This window comes from Cinclus cinclus, chromosome 8, assembly GCF_963662255.1.
Source record: "Cinclus cinclus chromosome 8, bCinCin1.1, whole genome shotgun sequence".
Lineage (NCBI taxonomy): Eukaryota > Metazoa > Chordata > Aves > Passeriformes > Cinclidae > Cinclus > Cinclus cinclus.
This window is the reverse complement of record NC_085053.1, coordinates 11,986,524-12,014,359: the sequence shown is the minus strand read 5'-3', so window position 1 is coordinate 12,014,359 and position 27,836 is coordinate 11,986,524. Positions and strand designations below refer to the sequence as shown.

The window sequence follows — 27,836 nt, the reverse complement described above, 5'->3', positions numbered from 1 at the left end:
CCGGCCGAGCCCCGGCGGGCGGGCACGGACGCGCCTGCGCTCTGAGCCTGCCCGGCACCGCCGCCCGCCCCCAGCACCGCAGCATCCCGGGCTCGCCTCCGCCGTCAAGCACTCCTGGCCCCGGGGCAGCTTCGCCGAGGCCTCGCCGTGTTTAGGGCCCCGCCGGGAACCCATCGGCGCGGCCTCTGCGAGAGGCGCCGCTCATCATCAGCCATGGACGGGGACAGGGTGGAGATAGACGGCGGGATCATGGAGGGGGTGAGCGCCAGCGGGCCGCGCCTTACCTGGCCCCGGGCAGCGGTACGGGCTGGCCGGGAAGTGCCGTAGCGCCTGACGAGCGCCGTTTCTCCGTGCAGGGCGGGCAGATCCTGCGGGTGTCCACGGCGCTGAGCTGCCTGCTGGGGCTGCCGCTGCGGGTGCGCCGGATCCGCGCCGGGCGGAGCCAGCCCGGCCTCAGGTGAGAGACCCTCCCGGGGCGCTCAGCCGGTCACTAAACGGCGTGTGGGGCCCTCCCGGGCCGGGGTACGGCCGCGCAAGGCCTCGGCCGCTCTCTGAAATGTCTGAAACATTTATGGTTTCCATTACTTTGAAAGAGCCTTTTTACCAGAAAATCCCGTCGGTGGCTCACAAAGAGAGTTAGGGAAAACGCTGGGGCATGAACCGGGCTCGGCTCCCCCGGCGGTGCCCTCAGCGCGTGGCAGGTGAGGGCGCGGCCCGGGCGCTGCCTGGGGAATGGTTCCACAGGCGCTAAGCGGAACACGCGGTTTGAAACAGGGAACGCGCCCATGTAATGCCTGAGCGAAACATAGCTCACCTAGCGTACGGTGTTAAGAACAGTTAGTGTTGCTACAGTTAGTGTAGCAATTTCCAGCGTTAAGAACAGTTGGTGTTATTTCCTACTTAAATTACCCTAACAAATGGAAACAAGCACAAAGCAAGTACATAGCAAACCTGTTAACTCTCTGCAACTGCTTCTGGCTCAGCCAGTATTGCTGTCATCATCCCACTGCATTTCTGTCCAAGTGTTTATTACATTAGGACAAGTGGCTGCTCTTGCATCTTGTCTATCTGTCTGGACCCATTCCTGTGGAAAAAATACCTGAATCCTGCATATCCCAGTATGGGCTGAATGCTGCTCCTTTGGCTCCTGTGAACTCAGAAGCACTGTAGCAAACCAGAGTAAATTTCTGATCCTTGTCTGATCCGAAATTTGCAATTGTAGTTCTTTAGTTGGTGTTAAGTGGTTGTTTTAGTGTAACACGAGCATGTAGTCTACTTGTATGTGTCTTTAACTGTCTATTGTCACTCTAAGACCTCAGCATCTGTCTGGATTGGAGATGGTTCGAGATCTGTGTGATGGGAAGCTGAATGGTGGAGAAATTGGCTCAACAGAAATAACTTTCACTCCTGGGAAGATCAAAGGTGGAACCCACATAGCTGATACAAAAACAGCAGGGTATGTCTTTGTACACCAACTTCTGATAACTTTAAAATTATCACAATAGACTGGGGGAGAAGAAGAACATTTATGGTTTGGTAATGACCAAGGATATGTGCTGCCTGAGCCAGATTTATGTGACCAAAGAACCTGTAGAATAGGCAGGATATGCATGAAGTACATGTAAAGTACATGCAAAGTTTAAAAGTATGATTGATTTAAAGGCTGAATGCTTGTTTCATGTAATGCAAAAAGCAACTGCCCATGTCTTTAAAACTTTAGGTGTAATTTCTTCACATTAATGTGTTACATACCAGACCAAATACACTAAACTAGATAAGTATCTCACATCCATGAGGTCTGAAATCACCATGCAATAAGGTAAATGTGGACATTCTACTTACACCAGCACAATATGTCATATTAGTCTTTTGGAACTGGGAGCATATTCCATCCACATATTAAAATGTTTCTGCTGCCTAAGCCTTTTCTGCTACCTAAACCCACAGTTGTCATGGTCCCATCACTATACTAAGGAAGATATGTAACTTTTATTTCAAACAGAACTATTAAAGATGCAATTATTGTGAAATGAAAACTTTCATATTTAGCTTGCTAAAGACATGAAGTTTTAAATTAGTATATTTTAAGACTAATAAGTTTACAGATAATTTGAAAAATAAAATACAAAAGTAAATGCTCTGGAAAGTAACTTACTCTTGATATATATAATGATTCTCTGGAATTCTCTGGATTATAAGTGTATGAGTTTGAGTATCTTGTAATTGCTTTTAGGAGTGTGTGTCTACTGATGCAGGTAGCAATGCCCTGTGTGCTGTTTGCTGCTTCCCCATCAGAGCTTCATTTAAAAGGTGGGACTAATGCGGAGATGGCTCCTCAGATAGACTACACAGTCATGGTAGGGAGAAATTCCTTTGCCTTGGTGCATCTTCCATGAATATATGTGCAATGTAACTGCTGTTCCTCTGTTGCTCTTACTGCAAGTCTCTCTGTGATTATGGAATTAGGTGTGGGAATGTGACACTATTAGTGTACTCAATGTGGAGAGCATCCAGTTTCATAGAATTTCCTGAAATGGCAAATAGTCTCTTTGGTTTTAATTACTACAGAAAATTTCACTTAGAATGTATTCTTTATTCTAGAAGTGCTGAGAATTACTCAAATTTTTTCCATAAGAAAATCCTTTTACACAAAGTGACGTTGAGAATGAAGTATGAGGAATGTCAAATAAGATATATAGATGAGACTGACTATCTCTTTTTAAAATAATGCAACTGAAATTTTTGTGTTGAACTTTTTTTCAAGATTGCATAAAATAGTGGGAAATTATCAATGCAAAATAAATTCACTCTGTACTTTTATATGTTTATTTTTCAGGTTTTCAAGCCAATAGTAGAAAAGTTCAATTTCACATTTAATTGTGACATAAAAAGGAGGTGAGTCATGGAGCTGTGCAGCAGAGCTGGGCCTTACTGAACCCGTGTTTGAGCAGAGGCACACACAAGGGGCTCTCAATCAAACTGAGGGGTGAATTTATAATACATGAACTAATCTGCAGTAGCTGCCCCTGTGTGTACTGTCACCATATGATGAATGATTCTGTGCTTTTTTTTTCTTTGCTGAGTCTACAGCATAACAATGCTGTAGTAGCATACATAACAATGTATAGTGAAATTTATTAAGAGCCTCCTGGCCCTTATCTTGGTTCCCTTGTGATCACTGTATTTAATTATGTCCAATTACTGTTTCTAAACAGGGGCTACTATCCTCAAGGAGGTGGTGAAGTTGTACTCCAGATGTCTCCAGTCAAAGAGCTGAGCCCAATAAACTTAACAGAACGTGGCACAGTGACAAAGATTTATGGAAGGGCATTTGTTGCTGGAGCACTGCCTATCAAAGTAAGTGCTTGTCATGGCTCTGGTAGTATCCAGCTTTATAAAAGTATGTAAAATTGCATGCAATCTGCTTAACATTCCTCTGCTTTCTTGTCTTTTGCAGTCTTGCAAAAGCTAAGCAATCTTATTAAATGGTTTCAATTATTCAGGCTGTAGAATATTGTATTGGACATACCTAAAATTCATTCATTGCACAGTAGTATAAAGCTAAAACAAAAAATGAGAACAGTATCCTCATGCTTTTGAATAGGACTATTCAAAAGTCTTTAGCATATACTGAGGGATATCTTATATGATTTATGTATTCTTCATATTCATGTCGATTATTTTAAGTCTGTAATTAGGGCACTTGTTCATAAATTTATGAGCATTGTAATAGGTGGAGGCCAGACTACAAGTTTTTCAACCATTGCAGAGGGTATTAGAACAAGTTAAGGGTAGGTTTAGCCAAAAATAAAAAGGAGAGAAATTTGCTCCTTTATATCTCCTTCTTTACATTCTTCCTGTCCTGGCTGCTGGGATCTCCTTAAGGTTCCTTCTCACATGCAGTCTAGGAATTAGTAGAGGAAGGAAGAGAAGAAACTGAGTTACTTTTCGAAAAGCAGTGGATTGCTGTTTTTTGTCTTAATTTCTCCAAACCTATGAATATAGCTATGATTTGATCACAGGTATGGTATAAGCTTCATAGGTCCCAATTTCCTTGTGATATAAAATTGTTATTTTGTGTGTTCTCTCTTACAGAGTACAGTTGTGGGTTTGGGTTTTTGCACTTGCTTTTGGGGTGGGTTATTTTGAGAATCTAATGTTTTGTGAGAAACCTAAAATCAAATCTTTTTCTCTATGACTGAAGAAAAGTTCTTGAATTTCTATTGATATTGTAGTTTCTACATACATTTCCGTAACTGTCATTTGTGCAGCATTTAATGTTACCTTAATTTTGTAGAAGAACTTTCAGAAATAAATCGCATTCAGTTCTTGCTTGTAGGGGTTCATAACAATCCTCTGTTTTTCTAGTTAATAAAGTAGCCCCTTTATTCAGGGATTAACTATAATAACTTGAGTTTATGAGGAAAAAGTATTGCTTTATTACATAATTGAATTACTGCATTTATGTCTTGTCTTGATAGCTGGCAAAGGACATGTCAGCAGCAGCAGTGAGATGCATCAGAAGAGAAATCAGAGACCTTTATATTAACATTCAGCCTGTCAGAGAACCTGATGATCAAGCTGTTGGGACTGGAAGTGGAATAATGTAAGATGAGTCCAAGCTTTCTATTTTTACCTCTATTCTTGTTGGTTAATTAGCTAAATCTTGGTTACATATCTAATAAAAAAACTATGAGTGATTTTGTTCTTAATTTTAATTATTTTTTGTTTTTCTGCTCAGTATTGTTGCAGAGACCTCAACAGGTTGTTTGTTAGCTGGATCATCACTTGGCAAGAGAGGTAAGAATTCCATGAATTCTTTGGGACTTAATTGAATATACCAATAACAAATGGGCATCTGAAGTATCATCTGTTTAAAGACCTGATGCCATGAATGTTTCATTTTTAAATGTATGTTTTTAGAAATAAAAGACAGCAGAAATTAGCAGATTTAAGACACGGTAAATGGAAATTTACAAAAATGACAGAACTGTTTACTATACCTTGTATCAGAATAGGTAATCACTGTGAATATTTTTGAACTTTAGGAACATAGACTTTGTGTTTTATGTGTGAAGTTTTTGCTCAAGAGTGAATCTGGTTTAAAATGAATGGAACTGATATTGGTTTTAAATGGTTTGAATCAAATGTTTTTCTGACTAAATGAGGGTACTTTCTTTCCACTGCTTAGGAAGTATAAACTATATATAAGCGTAAGATGGGAGGATTTTTTTTTTGAGCAGACATTTGAGGCAAGAGCATAAGGTTTAAAGAAAATAAGGTTTAACAAGTTGGTAATTTCTTGGGTTGTTTTTTGGATTGTTTTTCTTTTGTATTTTTAAAACTTTAAATAGTAATCTTCAGCTTTCTGCTTTCTCTCTTAGGAAAGAATGCTGACAAGGTTGGCATTGAAGCAGCTGAAATGCTGCTTCAGAATCTTAAACATGGTGGAACTGTGGATGATTCTCTGCAAGACCAAGTAAGGTTCCTATATGTATTTACATGAAGTTGAAGTAGCAAGAACTACTAATGCATGCAGTACTTGTAAACAATATAGGTCTGAACAAGGAAGGAACAAGGTGTTTGTTAGTAGTCTCAGAGGTGTGTAGTCACAACATCACTAGAATTAGCAAATTACATACAGTTTTTAGGAACCACAAATGCTTTTAGCTTTGCACCAACACCCTCAGATTTTCCATTTCTCCAACCCTCACTAAGTATGGAAGAAAGAGGGAGGAATTTGCTTCTCTTAGGCCCTCCATGTAGTGTAGTGATAACAGCTCCCTCCTTACATATATAGAGTGATACTAAGGGAAGGTATTAGAGAGTATCTAGGACATGCTCCCAATTATTTTGCTCCCCTATTTTCATTTGAAAATGAAGGTCCTCCACTGCCTTATCTTAGCCTGATACAAATCATGGGCTGGTTTAGCTAGGATGATGTTACCTCTTAGCTATAAACCCCTGGGCACACATTAATAATATGTAGTATAATAAGTATTTTGTTCTTGGACTCAGCCTACTTTCTTCAAAGCATGCAAGTAAAATTGATGGGAACAAGCCACATCCAGAGAGTTAATCACACCTTGCAGTATGCTTGTCATGGTGATGTTTTAAAGTAAAATCAAAGGTTTTTAGGTGTCTCTCTGGTGAATATATGATCAGGAAGTGTTAGAATTAAAGTACCTCTCCTGGAGTTTCTCTCCATGTAGGTAATCTACTAATCTGAAGTCTGACATGACTTTGGGGAATTTTGGGGCAATATGCTGAGGGAGAGCAAAGTTAAATGTAGTAACAGGAATTCAGTAATTGGAATTCAGGGGCAAACTCCATTGTGGAAAAGTAGCGTTTCTGTAATAGGCATTACAGTTGCAATTTCCAAACTTCTGGAGCCTGGATCACTCTTCAAACTCAGCTTCATGAACTCTTACGAAAGTTGAAAGACAAAATAATTTTTATATCTACAGACATTTTACATGTTTTGGTTGGTTTTTTTTTTTTAATCAAGAAATTCCTAGAATCTGAAGAATGACTCAGTATTTATCTTTCCCTCCCTTTCAGCTGATCATTTTTATGGCACTAGCAAAGGGAGTATCTAGAGTGAAAAGTGGACCAATTACACTTCATACTCAAACAGCTATACACTTTGCAGAGCAGCTAACAAAGGTGAGTCCAAACATTCAGGAAGTTTTACCTGTCAGTTTTCTTCCAGTAACTTGGCAATGTACAGTTCATTAGGCAGTGTGAGCTGAACTTGATCATGGAAGACAAGCATTGATAAAACAATTGCTATAATATTTACCTGGAAGTTTTCCTGTAGAAAGTGAGCATACTCTAGAGTTAAAAGCTTTTAGAATGGTTAGATACTTTTACTACCTTTAGTTAAATGTTTTTTTGAATTAAATTTGTCAAAGCTGTAATATACATAAACACTTGGCAGTACAATTATTTGACATCAAATATCGAATATTTAAACTTGCGTATGCGATAGTTTAATTAGTGATGTATTTCTAATCCTCTTTTAGGCTAAATTTACTGTGACAAAATCAGAAGAAGAAAACCCTAGTAATGATACCTACATCATTGAGTGCCAAGGAATGGGGATGACTAACCCAAATTTATAGGGTTAAAAAAATAAAAAAAAAAAGGCAGCAAGCTGCCAACAGCAGCACTCAACATACCTCAGTGATGTATTGCACTACATTTCATTGGATGTAGAATCTGCCTGAAGAGGAGGAGCCTTCTGTCACATCAGAGTGATTTAGCTTGAAGGTTGATGTCAAGCTTTTCCTTGCTATGGTGAGAATCTGTCGTGTGAAAAATGAAAACGACTTTTTTTTTTTTTTACTACTAGCAGCAAAATGAGTAGCAACAGGAGAGCAAATAGAATATACTGTATGTATGCAAGAGCTTCAGTTAGAAGCTTTGAACTTTATCTAAGTAGAAAATAACTACTTTAGTTCAGTATTTGTTTTCCCTTTTAAAAAATATTAGTTTGGTTTTCTGGAAGCCGTTATGTTATAAAGAAATTAAATGCATCATCAAATCTGTATTGCTGTTCTTCCTTGGCCATTTGCTAAATAATAAAGCAGTTTCACCCTATAAAAAAACTGGTATTTATATGTGCTGTTATTTCAGCAGGTTGTCCTTGGGAAGGGTGGATACAAAACTTTTCAGCAGCATAGTTTCTTTTTTTCCCTACAGAAAGAAGACTCAATGCATAAGATATATTTTAAATCTTCTTTTATAATCTATTTTATGAAGCTTCTCAGGCAAGCTAAATCAATGTACCACTTTACAGCCCAGACACCAAGTATTAAAACTCCATGATACAATTCTATTTTCTAGCTACAGTTGTCTTGTCACTTAGCATACTAACTGAGGCTACATTTTCACTGAGGTGGTGTTCTTTCTGAAGGGAGTACTTAATTGCAGCTGAGATTTGGGTGCTGTTGAACACACATACAGACACAGTATCTGTGTGTATGGACATGGAGCACTGTAGATACACACAGTTTGTGTAGGCATATAAAATCCAAGTGTGTTATCCCCCATCTGGGGATTAAGTAAAGAGCTTCTGCCAGGCTGGTGTTGATCATGCTACAAAAACTTCTTCTGAAGTAGAAGGAAGGTGAAAAGAGAAATAGGGCACAATGTGTTTTGCATATGAAAGCCCCAATCTCACTTAACCACAAACTGTATAGATGCACTCTGGAAGTTTGAATTGATTTCCAAGTTTCCCAGCCTGTCCTGCAGCCATTGCTCTAAGATCCTTTATCCTCAGTTGTGACTATTGAACCTAACTGCTAAAGATGTAACTTGAGGTACTAATTAAGATAATTACTTCATGCATTACTGTGTATTTCTAATACCAAGAAAAACCTTTGCTAACAGCCAAAAAAATTCACCGACTATCTACTTAACAATATCTTTCTTCTTAGTGTTTTTCAGTAGTACAAAAGAATGCTATTAATTTCTGACTAATTATTTTTCTCTAGTACTGGGAATAGTCTGAAGGGGGCAATAGAGACCCGCTGAAGTATTTTTGGGACACAGACTTGGCACCCTTTGAAGAGCACCTCTCTGAGTTACTCAGCTGTGCTGTTAATGATTTTCAGTGTTTCCTTTTTGAAGAATACTGAATATATTAAAAAAAAAAAACAAAACAACTTGAAAGAAAATCCCAAAGAATTTGCTGTCTGTGCTTAAGAAAACAAGTTCTTATAAACCAAATTTTAATGGATCTTTGCCCATTTTCAGTATTCAAAAAATTAATATACTTGACTTGGTTTTTAAGTGTGCAGACTTTGTTACCACTGAAAGTTTAAAAAAAAAATTAAAAAAAAATCATTAGCTAAAACAAAATTCAGTTGAACAAAAAATAAATCCCATTGAAAATCTGAAGTATAATTTTTGTCTTCCAGACATAGAAAAGCATGTAAATGCTCAGCCAACACATTTAACAAAGTTTAACAAGCCCAGGTTAGCAGAAATAAACCTCTTTGTAAATGTGCAGTACAGAACAGCTCAGCAGCCCTGGCACCTCTTGCTGCTGTCCCTGAGCTCCATGGGTCTGTTCCAAAGAGCAGCTGTCATTACTAACTGGCAGTCCTTGCTGGTTTCCATCCAGCCCTGGCTCCTTGTGACCCGACCTTAGGGCCAGCAGTGGGCAGGGGGGAGGCTCAGAGCTGCCCCTTCCTCTCTTGCCTTGTCAGTGTGAGGGCTGTGCCCTACTGCCATCCCACTGGAGGTGATGCCTGGAGAGGCTGCCTGGAACAGAGGCTAGGCACTGGTAACGGAATAAAGAAGGTGTTTATTAAAAAGGCCTTCAAAGGAATCATCTTGGGCAGTACAAGAGCCTGGCTGTGGCTACACCCAAGATGGACAGCAAGTTGTGAGTTTTCACACTTTTATAAGTTCTGGTCCATTTATATACTGGGGTTAATTGTCTAATTACAACTTCAGGTTATGAAGTCCCATCCTCCCAGATCACTCTCTTCAATTCACTGTTGTTTACACTTTTTGGGCCTGAAGCTGCAATGGTGTCCTTGGTTCTCAGGCTGGAAAAGGATTGTTTTGTCTAACTAAACTGTGAGGAGAACTTGGTAACACTTGATAAGTTCAGAGTTACATACTAATGCAGTACAGAATCTGGAAAATAGAAAAGTTGAAACTTGAGGCATCAGAGGAAACTGGATCTGATTTGTCAAGGATTTACATCCAGCCTTTTTCTCCTTGGGATTAGAAAATCTTTAGATGGGAGTCATCCACAACAGGTTTTACTCCTCAGTGGGAATAAATTCTCCAAATAATTATTACTCCCTGCTGCACACACACAGGCGCACACACACACACACACACACACACACACACACACACACACACACACATACTTTGTTACCCAGGCCCAGTTCACATCCTGTCACCTCATAGTAACCTCTTACCACAAAATATCTATTGTAAGTCCTCTTCTTTTTCTATATATCATTATTACTCTTCATTACATATATACTTGAACAAATTTTAACTGAGATTATATATATATATAAAACTATAAAATGAATTTGGCGCTACTGGTATCATTCATGTTCTACCACGTTCCTACCTTCCCTTTTCAATGGGGCTCTATACCATAAAACTTAAATCCTCCAGGCTTACATTTACTTTCAAGTCACTTGATTTTAAATCTACAAGTCAAAACACGAGCTGCAGACCTTGTTACATCACACTCCTACATTGCACATGCTGCATGTACTTAAGATTAAATTTTACACCATAAATAATTCTTAAAATTAATGCAGTACGTGAAAATTAGTTGTTGGTAGTTAGTAGTGTAACTTTTTTTTAAACATCCTGTTCTTTTTGAATATTAACAGATATTTACAGGGCATTACTGGAAGCTTTTTAATTAATGAATTAATTAATGAAGCTTTTTTCATTTTTATCCATTTACAATCACATAATTTTTAACTGTAAGGTTGGATTAAATCACTTGTGAGAATGCATTAACCTTTTGTTCAGGAAGAGATGAGACATTGCTTGCACCTGCTCCACAAATATGCACAGGGTTTTCTTATGTTAATCAGGCACATTTGAATCTTATATAAAAACTTCAGTGTGGGTGTACAGATACAACTAAGATGCTTACATTCAGTACTGCTCAAACAAGTAGTGGCAATGACTCAGAAGTTCTATGTACCAAGGAAATGGGATAAATGCTCTCCAACTGTGTGTCTCTGGTGTACTTGCATGAGAGAGAATTGTGATGAATGCAATGATCAGAGGCACTGCACTCAGGTATGTGGGGACTGGAGTTGCAAGACAAATAATAAGAGCATTATATGCAGCCAGTTACAAAACTTTCTCCAGGAAATACTGTGCTCTGGTTCTGACTGAACTCTGTTCCTCTCAAAAAGGATATTTTTGAACCTTTTCTCCTTTTGTGCCCTTAGATGTACTGGTGACTGTTCCCCTTCTGAGCCTGGGCATTTTGTTCTGGTCACTGAAATGTTAGTGACACATTCACTGTTTTTTAGCCCATGCTGGGAACACTGCATCCAGTTTTGGGCCCCTCCATCCAAGGAGAGCACCAGTGGTGGAGTTGGTCTGGGGCTGGAGCTCTGTGAGGAGTGGCTGAGGGAAGGGGCTGTGCCTGGGGAGGGCATGGGCTCAGACACCTACCAGCAAATGGCCAGCACAGAGGTGAGGGAGGAGATGGAGTCAGGCCCATGGCGTGCGGCAGAGGGTGAGACAGAAATGAGAGATGCTCAACCTGGTCAGAGCCCTGACTGAGCCAGCTCGAGCTCAGAGCTCACCCTGCATTGTGCAGCAGTTTTGACCAGAGCCCACCGGTGATCCCTTCCCACCTCATCCTATGATCCTGAAATTCCTTTCCAGCAAGTAAAGATCGTCCAAACTTAGTGTGGAAGAATTCGCTAAAATATTCCAGCACAGGTTATCTCTAACTGACAATGCTGAAATCGACCAGGAGTTAAATAAAACACTACACTAAACAAAGGTACCTATAGGAAAAAACTGCCAACACAAATTCTTCAGAATAGGAACAACAAAAAAAATTTTAGAATTAGAGCTACATCTTGAATTCAAAAGAAGTGACTGCAAACACAGACATCAAATCTGTTGGTGATTGAAGAGAATAGGAAGTAATAACAATATCTAATAATCAAGTAAAATAGGTCAGCTGAAAAGTGCTTCCCTAATATGTGACTGCAGGAAGGTCATTAAAGAAAGGTAGAACAAGTGAGAACACAGTCCTGCATAAACTTGGGCAGAACCAGATTTTTTCTTTTAATCCCAGATTTTCTACTGCCTTGAAGACCAAAGTTTGAGGCTCAGGAAGCCTACTGATAAGTGCACTTACAAGCTAAAAGCTATGGAGAACGTTCCAGTGCAAGCTGTGTGACTTTGAATTTCTGTCCCACCCAACTGTCTCTCCTGGGCCCAGGAGGCTTTCTGTGCAATGCTTTCCAAATCCATAGTATTTGGGATCCCATAATGATAGGACATCTGCTAGAATAAGGAGCTCTTATTTGAAAACCACATGTTTAAATAATAACTGAACATTTTTCTTTGCATAAAACCTTTTTAGGATTAAATTTTAGACATTTTATGTCACACTATACAAGTTTTCAAAGACCCATAAACAGAACAAATATTAACTCAGAAAGCATCTAATGTTATTTTTTTTCTCTCCTTGCAGAGATATTTTTCTAGCTACTTAAGACTTTCATTACCAGATAAATGATTCCTATATAAAAAGACAATTTTTGAAAGGGTTTAGTGATTGTTTTTTCATATGGAAACGTCTCTATAAACATAATTTTATGTACATTGCACTCTTCTAGTTTATACAACATCAGCTGACTTGAAGTTTATCCAACACTTGTAACCCAGAAATGCTCTAGTAGTTAATGTGTTTTCTCAGCTATTAATGTTTGTAGCATCAGAACAAAGTCAGGCTTCTCTTACTTCTTTCTTACACTGGTATTGCATTCCATTTTTAAAAAGTGATGAATAAAGCATTCACTTTTTAACAGAATGGGTCTTCTACAAAATGTCTGTGCAGACTAAGCCAAATTCCAGTATACTGTGTTTCAGAAATAGCAGTCAAGGCTTCATTGTAATATAATAGCAAATATTTGTTTTTAATATGATGAAACCATGACTATGGGAATTTACATTTGTTTAAGTGAAGATGGAACTTAGGCTATAGACATAAATTAAAATGATTATTAGATTATATCATTTGGAAAGAAAGGAAGGGAGAGTAAGCAGTGAGTCAAATGTCATTTCCATCACTTTTATTCTAACATCATCTCCCCCAAATTCTCCACAGACAACTATGATTTTGAACTCAACTTTGCTGAAATGGCTTGCTAAGAAATACTTTGCAGCAAATGTTTTATGCTCACTCAATATACCTTTCAGCCATGAAAATTTATTAATTATATTGTTTTTTACAAAAATTAGTCCTTTCTTCCCCTGCTCCATTTTAACCTATCAAGGATAGGTTAAAAGTTAAGTCCTCTATCAGCACCTCTTTATTCTAAGCTGCAAGCACAAAGAAAGAGTCTCAGTTTGCAGCAATTGAATTCACAGAATATCCAAGTCAAAGTTTCTGCTCTGAAGCAGCACTGGAAAGCACTGGCCCTGACTGAACAGGGAATATCAACATGTGCTGACAAATCTTAGATAGCTACAGTGGACTCGTCATCAGAAATGAGGATAAGCACATGGCCCCCTTATGTTTAAGTGATTTGGTGGTGCTGTATAAATATCTCTTATCAGAACAGGATTGCTAGCATTCTCTGCTGTGTGGGAGAGTTCATTTCAATAATCAAATTATCAGATGTAAAACTATAAAGAAAGACTCTGTAAACTAAGCTAAACTGTATGAACTCAAAATAGGACTTAAAATTAATTACATTTCGTAAAGACCAGCAAATCTTGGGCCTTCTATTTATTCAAAACTTTCATCTTTTTATCCCCACATATTCCCCACATCATAGCTTTGGGCTTTGAACTTCAGCTCCTCAGTTTTACCAGTGATCTTGCTACATACTGCTAAGTTCTCAGCTGAAACATTCTTAATATTACCACTGCTGGGTTTTTTTCCTCTTCCCATTCCAAAATGTAGAAGTCTCTGCTCTCAAAAGCATTTGAAAGTTACTCTTAATTTTGCTTTTTTCTTTATCTCTTTTTGGGTTCTAAAATAGAATTATTTAAAAAACCACTACCAAAAAACATCTGTCTGAGCTGCCGATTTTGTTGAAGGGAAAATACCTATGCAGCTATTTCATGGAAACATTCAAGTGTGCAGATTTCTTTCACCTTATTAATTACAACTGGAAAATATTTTCAAACTTGATGGACTTCTGGAGATAAACAGTTAACTGCTTTAGAAGTTTATCTCTTTTAATAGGTCAGAGCCTGCTGCCAGGTAAAGTTGAGAATATTTACATACCTCTATGAAGTCTTGATTCCAGAAGTGGCTCTTTGTATTCCCACTGAAGTTTACAATAGTTGCAGTGTGCTCAGCTCCTCTGAAACTGAGAATATATGTAAGTTTTCTTGCCTTTTTTTTTTTTTTAATCAGTTGTAAAACCTGCATAGCCAAAGACAGATTTGATTAGTAACAATGAAATAGACTATTTAGAATGGGTTAAGATAGTACAGATGCCATATACTAAACTAAAATACTTTCTATATTAACCCTTTTTGCTTGCAGTGAGAAATTAAGGTAACAGAATCAATGATAGCCACCTTCACAGAGGAAGAGGTCAATGTGATGTTGAACTAATTTCCTGTTAACATAGTTTGGTCAGTCAGCAAAAAAAGTTTTTAAACTGTGCTTTTAGACAGATTTGTTTGCTTCCGTCTCATAGGATGGTGACCTCCAGGACAAGATTTATGTCCTCTAACTGTAAGCCAGATTCCTGTATCCTGTTTATTATTTAATATGTGCTCTGTAAAATAAGCACATTTTCAAAAATAAAATAATTCAAATCCTTTGCTATTCAGTCAAGAGTCAAGCCCAAGCCCATATTTAGACAGAATTCAGGTGTTTTATCCAATGATTATTTAATGACCCTGAAACAGAACCAGTGAAACGTTCTTCCGTATGAATGCCCCAGTCATCCTGGTTATCACGCAGGAAAAAAGGAGAGGCTCTGTCCCACGGCAAATTGGACAGCTAGTGATTGTTGCAGTTTGGAGGGAAAGGTAGTTAAATCCATTCTGGCAGAGGAAGAAGTTAATATGTGGATATTTTACTCCCTGGGAGATGCTTTAATGCACATATTGTGAAAAGAAGGAAATCCTTCCACCTCTTGTCCTGACTATTAAATGTCTACTGTGGCTTTCTGATCAAAAGACTGTTGGTCCCCCACAGTACAAGATCACAAATGGAAGGAATGACATTCCTGCCGGGTGAACTGAGTTTTGAACTCACCCACATACCACTTAGGCTCAGTAGCAACACCAAGGGTTTGGTTGGTTCTCTGCTCCACTACTCAAGGGCTGCACAATGAGCCTGGGAACACAAACTGAGGCTCCCACTGCCCAAGAATCTGAGTCTCAGAGCCACCCACCGCAATCTAACCATTTTTACTTAAAGCTTCTTCTCCCACATGTGAGTGCATGAAATTCAAGTTTCCAGTAAATCATAAGTAAGCTGTTTCCAAGATCCACTACTCCCCTGGATGCAAAGTATGGGTAAGAGAAATAAGGACAAAATTCAGCAGAAGAGAGTAAGAAAACCTCAGCAAAAAATGCACAATTTTCCATAGGATCTCATGATACATCTCATAATACAAAATTTCTGACATTTAGCAGGTTTAAATTACCCTATTTATCTAAGCTTCTTCTTCTTTCTTTCTTTTGTTCATTCATTGTAGCTTGTGAGCCTGTGAAGAAGTGAGCAATGCCCATTTCCTGCGCTGCAGACTATCAGTGTCTCCATCTTGCAGACTCAGTTGCAGTAGAGCCAAGCACTTATGACAAATTGAATAATTTCTTTTTTAATTGTCGTTTTCACTTCTTGTTTTTTTTTTAATTTCCTTTTCTGTTTCTATTTTTTTCTATGTTCCGCTTTCAAGTTAATTTCTTTTCTGTTTTATGTGCATTTCTCACCTTCTCTTCCAGTTCCCTCATTTCCCTTCTCCCATTCCTCTCACACTCACATCTACTTAGAGAAGCATTACAATATCAAAGTATTGTTAAACTACAGAATTAGAAGTACAGTCTGGCTCCAGCTAACCTTGGTCCTTGTAAAACCACTTCCTGAAAACCACAATTGGAGATGCAGAGACCATCCAAGGACTTCTCTGGAAGCCCCTCCTGCAGTGTAAATGAGCAGAGGCTCAGTTCCCGTCAATGCAGCACCAGCCTCTGCCTGCAGGGACAGCTGCAGAAACTGCGGTTCATGACATCTTGTGAAATAGCAGGAATACTGGATCATGGAATTCACGGTTTTTCTGCACAAATAGAGGAGAGACGCATCCTCCTACAGAGCTAGGTTGGGGTTTCCTGCATCAGAAAATTTGTTATTTAAACCACATGAAACTTTAAACCAAATGAAACATTAAACCAAATGAAGCTCGTGCATATAATGCTGTAGCTGAGCCTATGCTTATGGTCAAGTTCCTGGAGCCAGCTGCACCCACAGAGCCTGGAGGGATAGACTTTTATAGGAGCCAGGCTGTGCCCATGTCTGAGTCACTCTTCCTGGCAAGTTCTTGGCTCACCCGTCTTAGACAAAGTGCGATTCAATGTGTAGGCAGCATGAATTATCAGGCAGTTCTGGCTCAAGGAAGCTAAAAAGTAAAGTCAGTCAAATACCTTTCTAGCAAAAATGGATCCCCATTGTATACATGGAGATTTGTGAGGGCTTGCAATTACCTTTCAGTCCTTAGCAAAATAAGTTATTGGCCCATAGACAACAGATATCTTTGAAAGAAGGGTGTTGTTCTTTTAGTATTCCTTGTTTAGGTGGCAGAATATTCTTCAGAGTATGACTAAGACTGCATCTAAACTGCTGGGAAGGAAATTTCACAAAATTACTTGCATGAGATTCCTGAGGTTTCCCAACTTCATCCAGGGAAAGAACAAGACTGAGTTTTCTCACATAAATGCAAGACTGACCTTCAGTTAAACCAAGATATGCAATATCCACAAAAAGTCCAGAAATAAGAGATTGAAGAAAATGTGTTCAAATTTTAGAATAATCTCTTTCCCAGCATTTTCCTTCTACATAGGCTTTATCTACCATGCACTAAAATTACCACCGTGTGAAGAAGAGCCTCAGCAGAAGTAATAAACACAGTAAAACCTACTCTGGCACAGCTTTACTACTTCATGCAGATAGAGACATTTCTTCCCCCTTTAATCTTAGGAGCAAATAGTAGTAGTGTTGTTGGTGGTGACAAACACCCAAATTTAGGTCAGGGGATGAAATAGCTGTGAGGATGGCTGGCAGATCACACTGTAGTTATGCTCCTCTAAGAAGGCACTGGTGTTGGTTGACATGAATTCTGATGTTACACAGATATGTGTATAAAGCAGCTGACTCTAGATTATCGTGCAAAGTTATTTCCTAAGCAATTTCTTTATGAGAAGGCAGTAGGAAGACAAACAGCAACTATTTGCAGGTTTATTTGCTTGACTGATGGATTTTAACATAAAATTTTGGGGGGTTGGTATTTTTTGTTGTTGAGCAAGTGAGTGATAATACAAGACAACAAGAACAAAATGTATTCTTAAACAATTTGCTGTTTCAAAACAATGCTGGGAAGATGCTGACATACCAATATGTATCACTTGTACAGCAAAACTGCTAAAAGCAACTCAGAGCACCCATTCATCTACAGCACTGTATCTGCTCCCTGGGTTCCTCAGCAAAAGGTCCTGGTTCCAAACTGCTGGATTTCTCCAGGGGTAGTGGACACTGAGCCACCATGATGCAGCTCACAGCACTGGGGTTGTGCTGGTGTCCTGTTGTTCCACCCAGCTGGACTCTTGGCTAATACAGTTGCTGAGATGGAAGCCACTGAAGAGGTGTTACACCAGGAAAAGAGGGAAGCACTGGAGTTCACGGGATGGGACTGAAATGGTCACATGACTGTAATCCAGAGCAGAGGGACTAGTGAGAATTTTCAGAGTGGAAAGGAGCAGAAGGGGTGTTTTCTGTAATTAATACTAAACAAGAAGTGAAAACTTCTCTTTTACTCAATGCTTATTTATTAAAACCAGAATATTCTGACCTTATTCTACAGCAAAGCTTCTTAAAACTTTCCATGGTGGGCAAATCTGTGTTTTCATGGGCTTTTGATGATATTGGTTATTTATGGATGGTTGATCCTAAATGCCATTTCCAATAAGCTGGAAAGGGATATGGCTCCAAAGCACTGCATGGCAGCTGTAGGAGAGATATAGTCCATCACCACATCTTCCTTTTTAGGGGCTGAATTTTGTACCCTGTGTGATCTCTGATGGTCTCATTAATCTTTACACTACAGGTCTTCACACTTGAAGAGAATGTTAAGGCAATCTTAAACTCTTTCTGGGAATACAGATTTACTTGCTTTTCAATCAGGGATACTCTAAAGGAAGTCCTAAATGTGGTAATCAAATACACTGAAACTGTTCTAGGAAATGGAAAATATTCTTCAGTCAATTTTGTTGGAAAGTCCAGGTCAGGCTTTATAATTACCAAAGACTTCCAGAGATCAGCCAACTACTTTCCACTTCCTGTCCACAGGAAATTTTTGCTGAGAAGTTGAACAATGACCATTTAGATGAAGTTATTAATAAGTAGGCAACTAAAAACCACTGTTCTAGGTGCAGTAAAAGTCTCTGCTGAGTGTTAAAAAAAGGCCAGCTAGCAGGAATAACGGGTCACACACACTTTCAGCTAATGAAAGAGTAGAAGAGATGGCTCTGTCTTCATCCTGATGGTCACCACCTCTGCCTTGGTTGCACTACCCTAAATAAGTGCAAGATTCTATAGCAATTTCAATTCAGGACCTGATCCAGTCAAAGATGAACCCAGAAGTAAAAAGGGAGGGGTGGATGAGCAATTATTTTTCTGTAAGGAGCAGACCCTCTTTTTGGCTTACTATGGGTGACTGGGATTGGAAACTATGGATATCAGCCAGACCATGTCAGTTTAAGATAACAATATCCCAAAAATATTCCAATGCAAGGAACAAGAGGCAGAATAATCCAGGAAACATTATAGCTCCTTTAAGGTAAGCAAATGATGAAGCTTCATTTGGAATAGAAAGTACCACGCTGATAAGTGTTTATAAAAGGTGACACTGCACTAGAGGTTTTAGAGAGGGTGACAGATTATTCAGAAACAAGAGGACAAAAAGGAGAAGTTTTTAAACCGATCAAAGGAAATACTCTTCACAAAGTGTCTTATTAAACTGTGCAAGTCTTTTCCACAGGAAGTAATTGGGACAGCACTTAACAAGGAGTAATGAAATTACTGGACTTTTACACTTATGACTGTGCCACAGATTTGGAAGAGAGACTGAGTCTTATGCCTTCATTTAGGCAATATATACCAGATGAAAAAAACCCCTTAGTTCTGTAGAAGCAGGTAGTCCTAAATCTATCTTCAGGGATGTTTCTTACATCCTCCTGTGAAACTTTGGTTGCTGCTTATTGCCAAAAGTCAGTGCTTGTTTGAATATTTTTCATGTGATCTTCTATGGGAATTACATTGCTCCATATCAAATAGCAATGGTATCTCATGGAAACCTCTGTCATGCATAGTTATAGAAAAATTTATGCAGGGATGAAAACAGGAGATCAAGTCCTGTGTTTCACTGAAAGCAGGGCAAACTTTACACTCAGATTAGATTGATCATGGTCTTTTCCATCTGGACTGTAGAAAACCCCGAGGGCAGAGGTCCTACAGGTGCTGAGGCACCCTCACCATGTATTCATTGCTCACATACAGCTGGAACTTCCCTTATCACATGTTTTGGCCATATCCCCTTGTCTTTTTACTGTTCACTTCTGAGAAGGGACTGGCTCTGTGTTCTCTCTAATCTCTGATGACTGGAGAGATATTGAAAGGCTTCAACCAGTCCAGAAACACACTTCTCCCTTCTAAGATGATTTTTTTTTTTTTTACCTAGCATCAGTACTTAGACATATCTGCATCTTAAAAACTTCAAATTGCAAAACAGATTAAATGGCATGGAAAAGTAGGCCTGCATTTGCCACACAATTTCTCATACTTCGCTTTTTAAACCTGCCATCAGTTTATTTTTGAAAAGGTCATGCTTTTAACTCAGTCTATTTGTGACCTCTTGAATGTCTGGAAATCAAATTATCAAGAATTGGGTTGGACAAGCATATTAAATTAAATTTAAGGTACTTCTTTGTAAAATTTGTGTTTGGGCCATAATCTCAGGGTGACCTAGAAGGTGCACTGCACTACATTCCTTTAGACTGCAGACTTCTGTCTCTTTCCATCCTGAGGATGGCTCTTTTAAGACACTCAAAAAACATACTTTCAAGATGTCTGTTCTTGACAGTTCACCTGCAGGAAAGATAACTGAAAAGAGGTATTCATCTTTTAAGTACAGGCAGGGATGTTAATCTGGTAGTTCAGAACTGACAGTTTTTCTTTTCAAGTGTCATAGACTTGAGCTCTGATTACACACTCTTCAGAGGCTCCAACAAAAGAAGCTCTTGTTTCATCTGTGCTTCATGCTATTGGTCTATTGTTTCACATATTCATTTTGATAAATCATACAAAATCCTACCTTGAAATTAAATTTTTGTCATTAACAGGGGAAACAATACCTATGCAAACAATCTTTTACAAAATTCTGTAAGTTTAAAAAATGTTCTCCCAATTCAGTAAGATTCCAAATATTTCTCTCTTACCTGTTTTATAGACTTTACCATGTTTTATTATTACTCTTATTAAAATAACATTAGGACATTTAACAATGCATTAGTAATTCATTAATACTCTCTGGTCCAGATTTCTACATGCCAAAAATATTAGTCTAGCCTATAACCCAAGTAATCTGCCTGAAAATTTTTCCCCAGGTTTTTGTGGAAAGGATTGAGAAGGCTTTAATTTTTTTTGCAAAAAACAAGAGCTGGGGTGGTGGCCAGTCTTGATCCTGCTAGTCCTGAACATGACTGTCACATCCCCAGCTTCTTTGTACTTGAATACTAAATATCTAAGTGAGAGTTCTTCAAACGTGAAAGTAATTGATTACTCACCTGTACCATGTTAAACACAGTAATTGGCAATACAAATTGTATGCAGAATTAATAGGCTCCTTAATAGTCTTGAACATTCAGCTCTCCAGCTAGGCTCTGGGACCACTGCCAAATCCCTCTCTCCTGCTGTTGACAGCTCGTGGCAATGCTGTGCAGAGTTCTTCACACTACATTCTCTTGTGTCCCAGACATTATCAAGAAATCTAGATAGCTCAGTGTTGAAAGATGGCTCAAACTTTCTTCCATTTTGATAAGAGCACAAAACAAAACAGTGGAAAGCAGAAATTTCAAAAGCTCCCAACATACTACCATAAGATCTCAAACTCAGCAAAGCAGTTTTTCTTCTCTCAAAAACAAGGATGTTGTGTATGCCATGGATTTACATAGTTTCAAGTGACAACTAACCCCCTGCAAGTTACTAAAAGCAGTGAAGAAAACTCTGACTCAGGAAACTCCTGAGCTTCAAAGCAACTGGAGGTTGGGAGTGCATTTAGAGAGCATATTACCATGCCTGTTGATTTTACAGCACTTTTTAGGTACTCAGTTTTACCTGCTGCTGGTTAAAAACCTTGGCTTGACATAGTGTGGTCATTCTTAACATTCTCTACATCTTAATGAACATAATTTTCCTTTCACTGAGCCTTTCTACAACTATCTTGTTACCTTCTTAATTTGGTCTCATTCAAAAATTATGCATATGCATCCATAAAAGACTGCAGAAACCTTGGGGGTGATTCAGCAGTAATCTCACACAGAATTTATCTGCTCTTCCCTATTAAATCAATCCCAAGGCTAAACAGGTGCCTTGATCATAACTCACATCTACTCACCTGACTCTCATTTTTGCAGCAAAAGGATTTTGCTAGTTAAAAAGCACAACAGCTTTTACAAAGTAGATTTTCATGTTTGAAGAAGTGAATATTGGAGGTTTATACCTTCTCATTTTATTGAATTAACAGTGAGCTAGACACAAGAAGGAAAACAGGAACAATCAAACATGCAGCCTACTGGTAAAGTGTGCTCTTCAACTGCTTGCTACCACAGACACTACTAAACAGGAAACAAGAGAGAGAATTAAGTCCTGACAAAAAGTTGATACATGCAATAAAATAAATGGGATATTTCAGTGCATTTGTGATTTGAACTTAGAATTTCAGCCTAGAAATTTACCTTTAGATATGGAAATACATTCTCCTGCATCGTATTAATTTCTTTATCTGCTTCTACAGTTATACCACTTTTTTGGCTGCCCGACAAAGAAAGCAGAGCCTGATTCTGCTGTATTCTTGCTTTTTACATCCCCTCAGACAACTTAGGAAAAGTCACTTATGCCAACATAGTCATGATTTCTCAGAATAAGTGATCTTTAATCAATACAAACAAAATCTTGCTATCTGCTCCATCCCTGCTCTGTTATCAGCACCAAGACCTTTGTGAATATGAACTAGAACAAAAGCCTCAACAACAATGTGGTGCTGGAACTTCATTTTGTTTGTAAGAAGGAAATTTTCTTTCCTTTTTCCCAGAGCTTATCTACAAAACCTAAATTAGCTCACCAAAATATTTATTTCTGCATGGTTTTCAGATATGAGTGCCTGAATGATTATTCAACAGTGAAGAATCATGCTGTCTTACCTCACTCAAATGTTTTGATGCTTGGATATAAATGAAGGGCCAAAATATTTAATTTTAGTTGAATGAGAAATCAACAGAAAAAATAGTAGATGTATTTTCAATGTAATTTTAAAAAATGAATGCAGTTGTGTTTAAACTCTATTTTATGTGTATTCCTGATATTGAAACAAACAAATGAATGCAGCATTTGTGGTAATATGTTGTTGTTTGAGCCCATTAGTTGAAAGTCAAGTAAATATCACAGCCCTATGCTATGAAGTTCTCTATTCAGCTGCATGTTAGCAGTGGTGTCAAAGGGTCAAGTGCTGCTCCCTGCCCTGTACACCAAGTGCCTGGGAATGAAAAAAGATAGTTTAATCTACCAGGTTTGACTGGCAAAGAGGCTCTGTGGCTCAACTGGTAGCAGTGTCTCACTGTAAAAACGGATAGTCTCCATCACTGGAAATCTCCAATAAATATGAAACAACAACATGAAATATAACATTTGGGAATACGTGGGAGTGTTCAAGACATGACATCTGTGTTGGAACATCATATGCCACCATTTCTTTCAGCTGCTGAGAGCAGATGTCCCATATCTGCCTCTCATTCAAAAGGAAAGGAAAAATATTTAGGAGAAAAACCCAGCAGCTTTAGGACAGAACATTTTCATTTTTACAGCCATGCACAGCAAGAAGAATTAAAGTGAAATTATATTACTTTCCTCATATGCTCCTGTCTCTTTTAACACATATGGACATAGTGTTTATTACTGCAATTAAAAATGACAAAAGGAAAGTAGTTGTTGTCCTCATTCATGTCACATAAGCACTGAGTCCCAGACCCCCCCATCACATCTATTTATAAAACATGGATTTGCTTTTTGAAAAAATAAATCGTCATATTTAAATGTCCCAATTTCTTCACATTGCAAAAAGTAAAAGGCACCATTAAAGGGTAAATTTTCAACCTGTCTAAAAACTGCTTCTCTTGTTTCATTTGCAATAAACCTTAAACATAGCAGAACCACTGAGAGGAACCAAGGACCTTGAAAACAAGGGGAACTTCCCAGCCCTTTATCTCATAGCCACACATTTGGCTATTCCATGTACTTCAGCAACACCAGGACTCCTCAGGTGAGAAGGGCAGAGGGATGGACAGGAGATTTCCTGGTTTTGTACCTACTGGGTGACCAGGTACTTGGAACAAAACACTGCTAAGATGCCTGGTAGCTAACACCAAAGTACATCACTCTTTTCACAAGCATTTTCATATTTCTGGTAACATAACTTGCATAACTTTGGTGCCAGAATATGTAGCATGTGGATCCCAAAAGATTGTGAGGATTAAAAAACTGTTGAGCTACACAACAGACAATGGAACAAGAAAGGGAGTTTCCATGACAGAACCACTTCTTTCTTAAACGTGAAATGTCCTTCAAACTGCGTGTAGTGTCAAAAAATCTGTCAGATTTTGATTGCTCAGTTGAATGGTCTAGGTAAATTCAGACCGGTTGGTTTGATGAATTATTTTTTGCCTCAGGTTAAAATGTATGTGTAGTGCTGGAGGGGATTTAGAAGAAACTACAAGGATTGTTTACTGCTGTAGAAAAGGTCTGATAAATGTAGGCTTCCAACAGCTCTATGTCTTTAGTTTAAAGAAATAAGAGATGACTTGATTACAGCATGTAATTATTATTTGGGGAGAATGATGTAAAAGGACAGAAAAACTGGATTATGAAGTAGACTATGTATACGTGACAGGAAGGGCACCACTAATAACCAAGGACAATTGCACACTCTCTGTGAGGAATTTCCAGAGCAGATCCCTCACAGGGGAACATGCACTGCTTAAAGAAGTTATGGGGTCCAGCACAGCAGTAACTCCATGAAGCTGAATGGCCTGCCCCTTTCAGAGACACCTGATCATCATTTGTCCTTGAATATCCTGATCAGGCTCTCTAAGTCCCTGAAAAGAGGAGGAGCCTGCCCCTTCAAATACAAGGCCACCAATATTATCTCCAGCAGATAACAGCAGCTCTCTCATTAACTATCCCCTTCAGTATACCTTAAAAATATTTGAAAGCATTATTGGAGACATTTAAAATATTTATCTTTTCCTGTTTGAGCTTTACATGAAAGAATACATCCTGAACTGACTTCAGGGAGTGAGATTTGCAATCACCTGTTAAAATCCAGACTCTCATGAGCATTGCCCAGTGGTATTTTTAGGCTAAACTGAAGATGAAACCTATGCTTGAACACAGATCAGACAGGGGAAAATGCAAAGCTATAACTTGTGAAGTGACTTTATAGAGAAAACCTGAGAGGACCTGTCACAGCTCTTTGCCTTACAAACCACTTTCCTGATCATAAAGATGGGCCCTGTGGCAGGGATTCTTACCTAGACCTCCAGGCAGCTCTGAAACCACTTGCTGAGCTGGAGCTGCTGTCCATGACTTTTTACCAGGGCACAGGCTCTGCAGATTGCTTGATGAGAAACTGTGTAAGGAGAAGCAATACTCCTTCTGTAATTTTGAATAAAAAGAGAAGTTATTTGACTGTGAACTTTCAGTCTTCATAGGACAAGCTTGTACTGATATCCTTAAGCTCCCTGGAAAATACCGAGTCAGACAGTAGGGCAGGAAATCCCCTGGCAAGACCCTTCCTTGTGATTTCACTGCTAGGAAGCTCACTGCCCACACAAGAGCAACCTCTCCTAGAATGGGAACCAGAAGTTCTAGCTATTCACTAAATGTTTCTGGGGGAAAAGCCGGCCCTGTTGAAATCAAGGGGTAATTCCTATGGACTTTAGTCACTTAATACCTTAATGCAGGTCCTGAGAGGGCAGACAAGCCACAGGAACATTAACATCTGTATCTGTGTCAGAAATAGTGACAAAACTAACAGCTGAAAGAATGCTAGAAACTTGTGGAGGAATTTCCAGTAAAGACTACTCAAGCACCAAAGCACTGTTGAAAGATTGCTCCTATTTCTCTCCCACCCATCTTTCATCTTCTCAGTCCACAGGAGAGGAAAGAAACAGCACAGGAACTTTCATGCCCCTTCTACAAAGTCTGGCCAAAAACTGCTCAGAGGAGGAGTAAGAAGGCAAGGCATACCTTGGTGTGTCTCACCAGTAACACACCAAACCCAGGATGCCTCCAGAAGTGAAAGACACTATTTCAGGATATCATACACTGTCCACTTTCTCTGGTATATATCCTGAGGATTGCTCACCATCAATGGCCATGGAATTAGGGATGTTGTACAGTACGTTTCTGTCTACTCCCTTTCTTTTTTTAATGGAACCTTTAGCCCATTATTTTTTCCATTCTGCTTTTGAATCAATTGATACTGTTATCCTCCTGACCCTTCTGCAGCAGCTTCTAATAGGTTAACATTCACTCTGTAAAAAAGCACTGTTTGATTATTTTTGTTAAACCACTTTCTCCTTAGTTTGCATATCCTGTGGTTCTAGAATTGCACAATTTAGCATATCAACTGCCTTCACAATTTGGAAAACATCAGTCAGAACCCCTCCTCCTTCAGCATTCTTTCTCAAAACTGGAAAGTCCCAGGCATTTTCTTTTGTCCTGTTTTGCAGTCCTCCTTCTCTGTCTCTTTCCTAGCTATTCTTCCTTCAATACAGACACCAGAACCTCACTGACAAGGCAAAATGTGTGTGCAACAAAGTTTTGCACAGTGGAAAAAATCATGCTTTCTGGTTTATTCACAAGACAGCACTGAGACAGGCCTGACATGATTCTGAATAAATATGCCTGGCACCACCTCCAAGAAATTTATGTCATGGTCCTGTCAAAGCTCTCCTCCTCCTCTGTCTTCAATCTTTTCTTCACCCTCCTACAGCATGCTCACATTCCTCCAAGCCAAGTCCACACTGATCTCCCATTTTTCTGCTACACCCCCAGTTTCCAAACCTCCCTTTCCAAACTAGACAGATATCCTGCATGAACTGATTTAGTGTGCACAAAACACTGCTGAAAATACTATGAAAAAATATGGGAGATGTGCACCACTGCTTCATCCTAGAGCTAGCCTACAGAACTAGCACCTACATTTGCATTGCTGTTGGCAGCAGTTGTTACCATGTGTATAATGTAAAGACATATTCTTTTCCCATATGTCTGCTGGAGCTTCTTGTGTGCAAGTTTGGAGAGGCCAGGCCCACCTTAGCACAGTGGATCAGGCCACAGTACATCAGGGTGCATTTTAACATCTCAGCCACAGAGCCTGCACATCCCACAACTTTGCCTTTGGTGCTGGACATCAGCACCCAGATGAGTCAAAGCACCACTGCTAGTCAGGAGAAGGGATGAAAGCATGAATACTATCAAATTCCACCTCTCCTTCCCTCCATCTTTGCTTCTGCACAGGAAGTCCACTATTTTCACAGCCATTTTGCCAACACTGGAAAGTGTGGCTCTAACCAGAGCATGCAGACTAGCTCTCTGTTAAAAGGAACATTGTCAAGCACATGGTTTAGATTTTCAGTGAGGAGCTTGGGAAGGGCATTTCTTCAGGAAACAACTCACCCACCATTGCTGAGGTGCACAGATTTTGCCTGTGCCCTCTGCCTATGCCTTGAGGTTGCTGCTGGCCTTGCTTGTGCTTTTCCCATGACACCCACAACTGCTGCTGCCAAGGACAATTTCCTTCCACAGTAATGTGTACTCTTAATCTTAAACAAGCATCACTAGGGGGATTTAGTCAAAGAAATCTACTTGTAGTTTTATTTTGCAGTGGAAATCTGTAAAGTATATTCACAATCCACTTGTATTTTACAAGAAGGGTCTGATTTGGCTCATGACAAAATAATGAAATTCTGACATTGATCTGAGAATGATTGAAGACAGCAAGAATACCTTAGCAGTCCTAGAATTTACTAGATTATAACCCCAGACATTTTTTTTAATAATATTTAAAATAAAATGTTTCACAAATAAGCCTCAAAGGTTTAAATTAATTTAAATTTGTTAGAAATGCATAGTCCAGTCCAGTCAAACTTCATTGAAGGTAGAGTTTATGGCAATGTCAGTGAAAAGAGAACATTTTCCAAATATTACCACAAATTATATAAAAAACCATTCATGCTGCAGAGTAATACAAAATAAAAATCACCTGATTAGCTCAAGCAATATTGATTTATATCTTTGAATTAACAAAATTTCTCTGTACAGTTGCAATAAAACTTCAATTTTACAAACTGATATTTAGTTGAACATGTTTATAACACAAATTATACACTATGTACAAACCTAGTTCTCCACAGAACTCTTTCTTCAGAATGCTTCAACACAGAAGTGATTTATCAATTTCTAGGTCAGAATTCTAGCTCTTCCTTTAATTTAAATTCCAAAACACTTATCAAAACATGAAAATAAGCCCATTTGCTATCACATGCTGCTGTTCTTAAGTCACTTGTTGGTT

At 38.9% G+C, this 27,836-nt stretch overlaps 1 protein-coding gene across 1 annotated transcript; it reads left to right on the top strand.

Annotated features, from left to right (window-relative positions):
- Positions 1-213: 213 nt before the first annotated feature.
- RTCA (RNA 3'-terminal phosphate cyclase) lies at positions 214-7,124 on the top strand. Its single transcript, XM_062497397.1, has 11 exons — positions 214-258; positions 357-457; positions 1,313-1,456; positions 2,234-2,357; positions 2,837-2,895; positions 3,216-3,357; positions 4,482-4,606; positions 4,742-4,800; positions 5,385-5,479; positions 6,562-6,666; positions 7,026-7,124. Exons 1-11 carry the CDS (start codon positions 214-216, stop codon positions 7,122-7,124), a joined length of 1,098 nt encoding a protein of 365 aa, XP_062353381.1.
- The last annotated feature ends 20,712 nt before the right edge of the window (positions 7,125-27,836 follow it).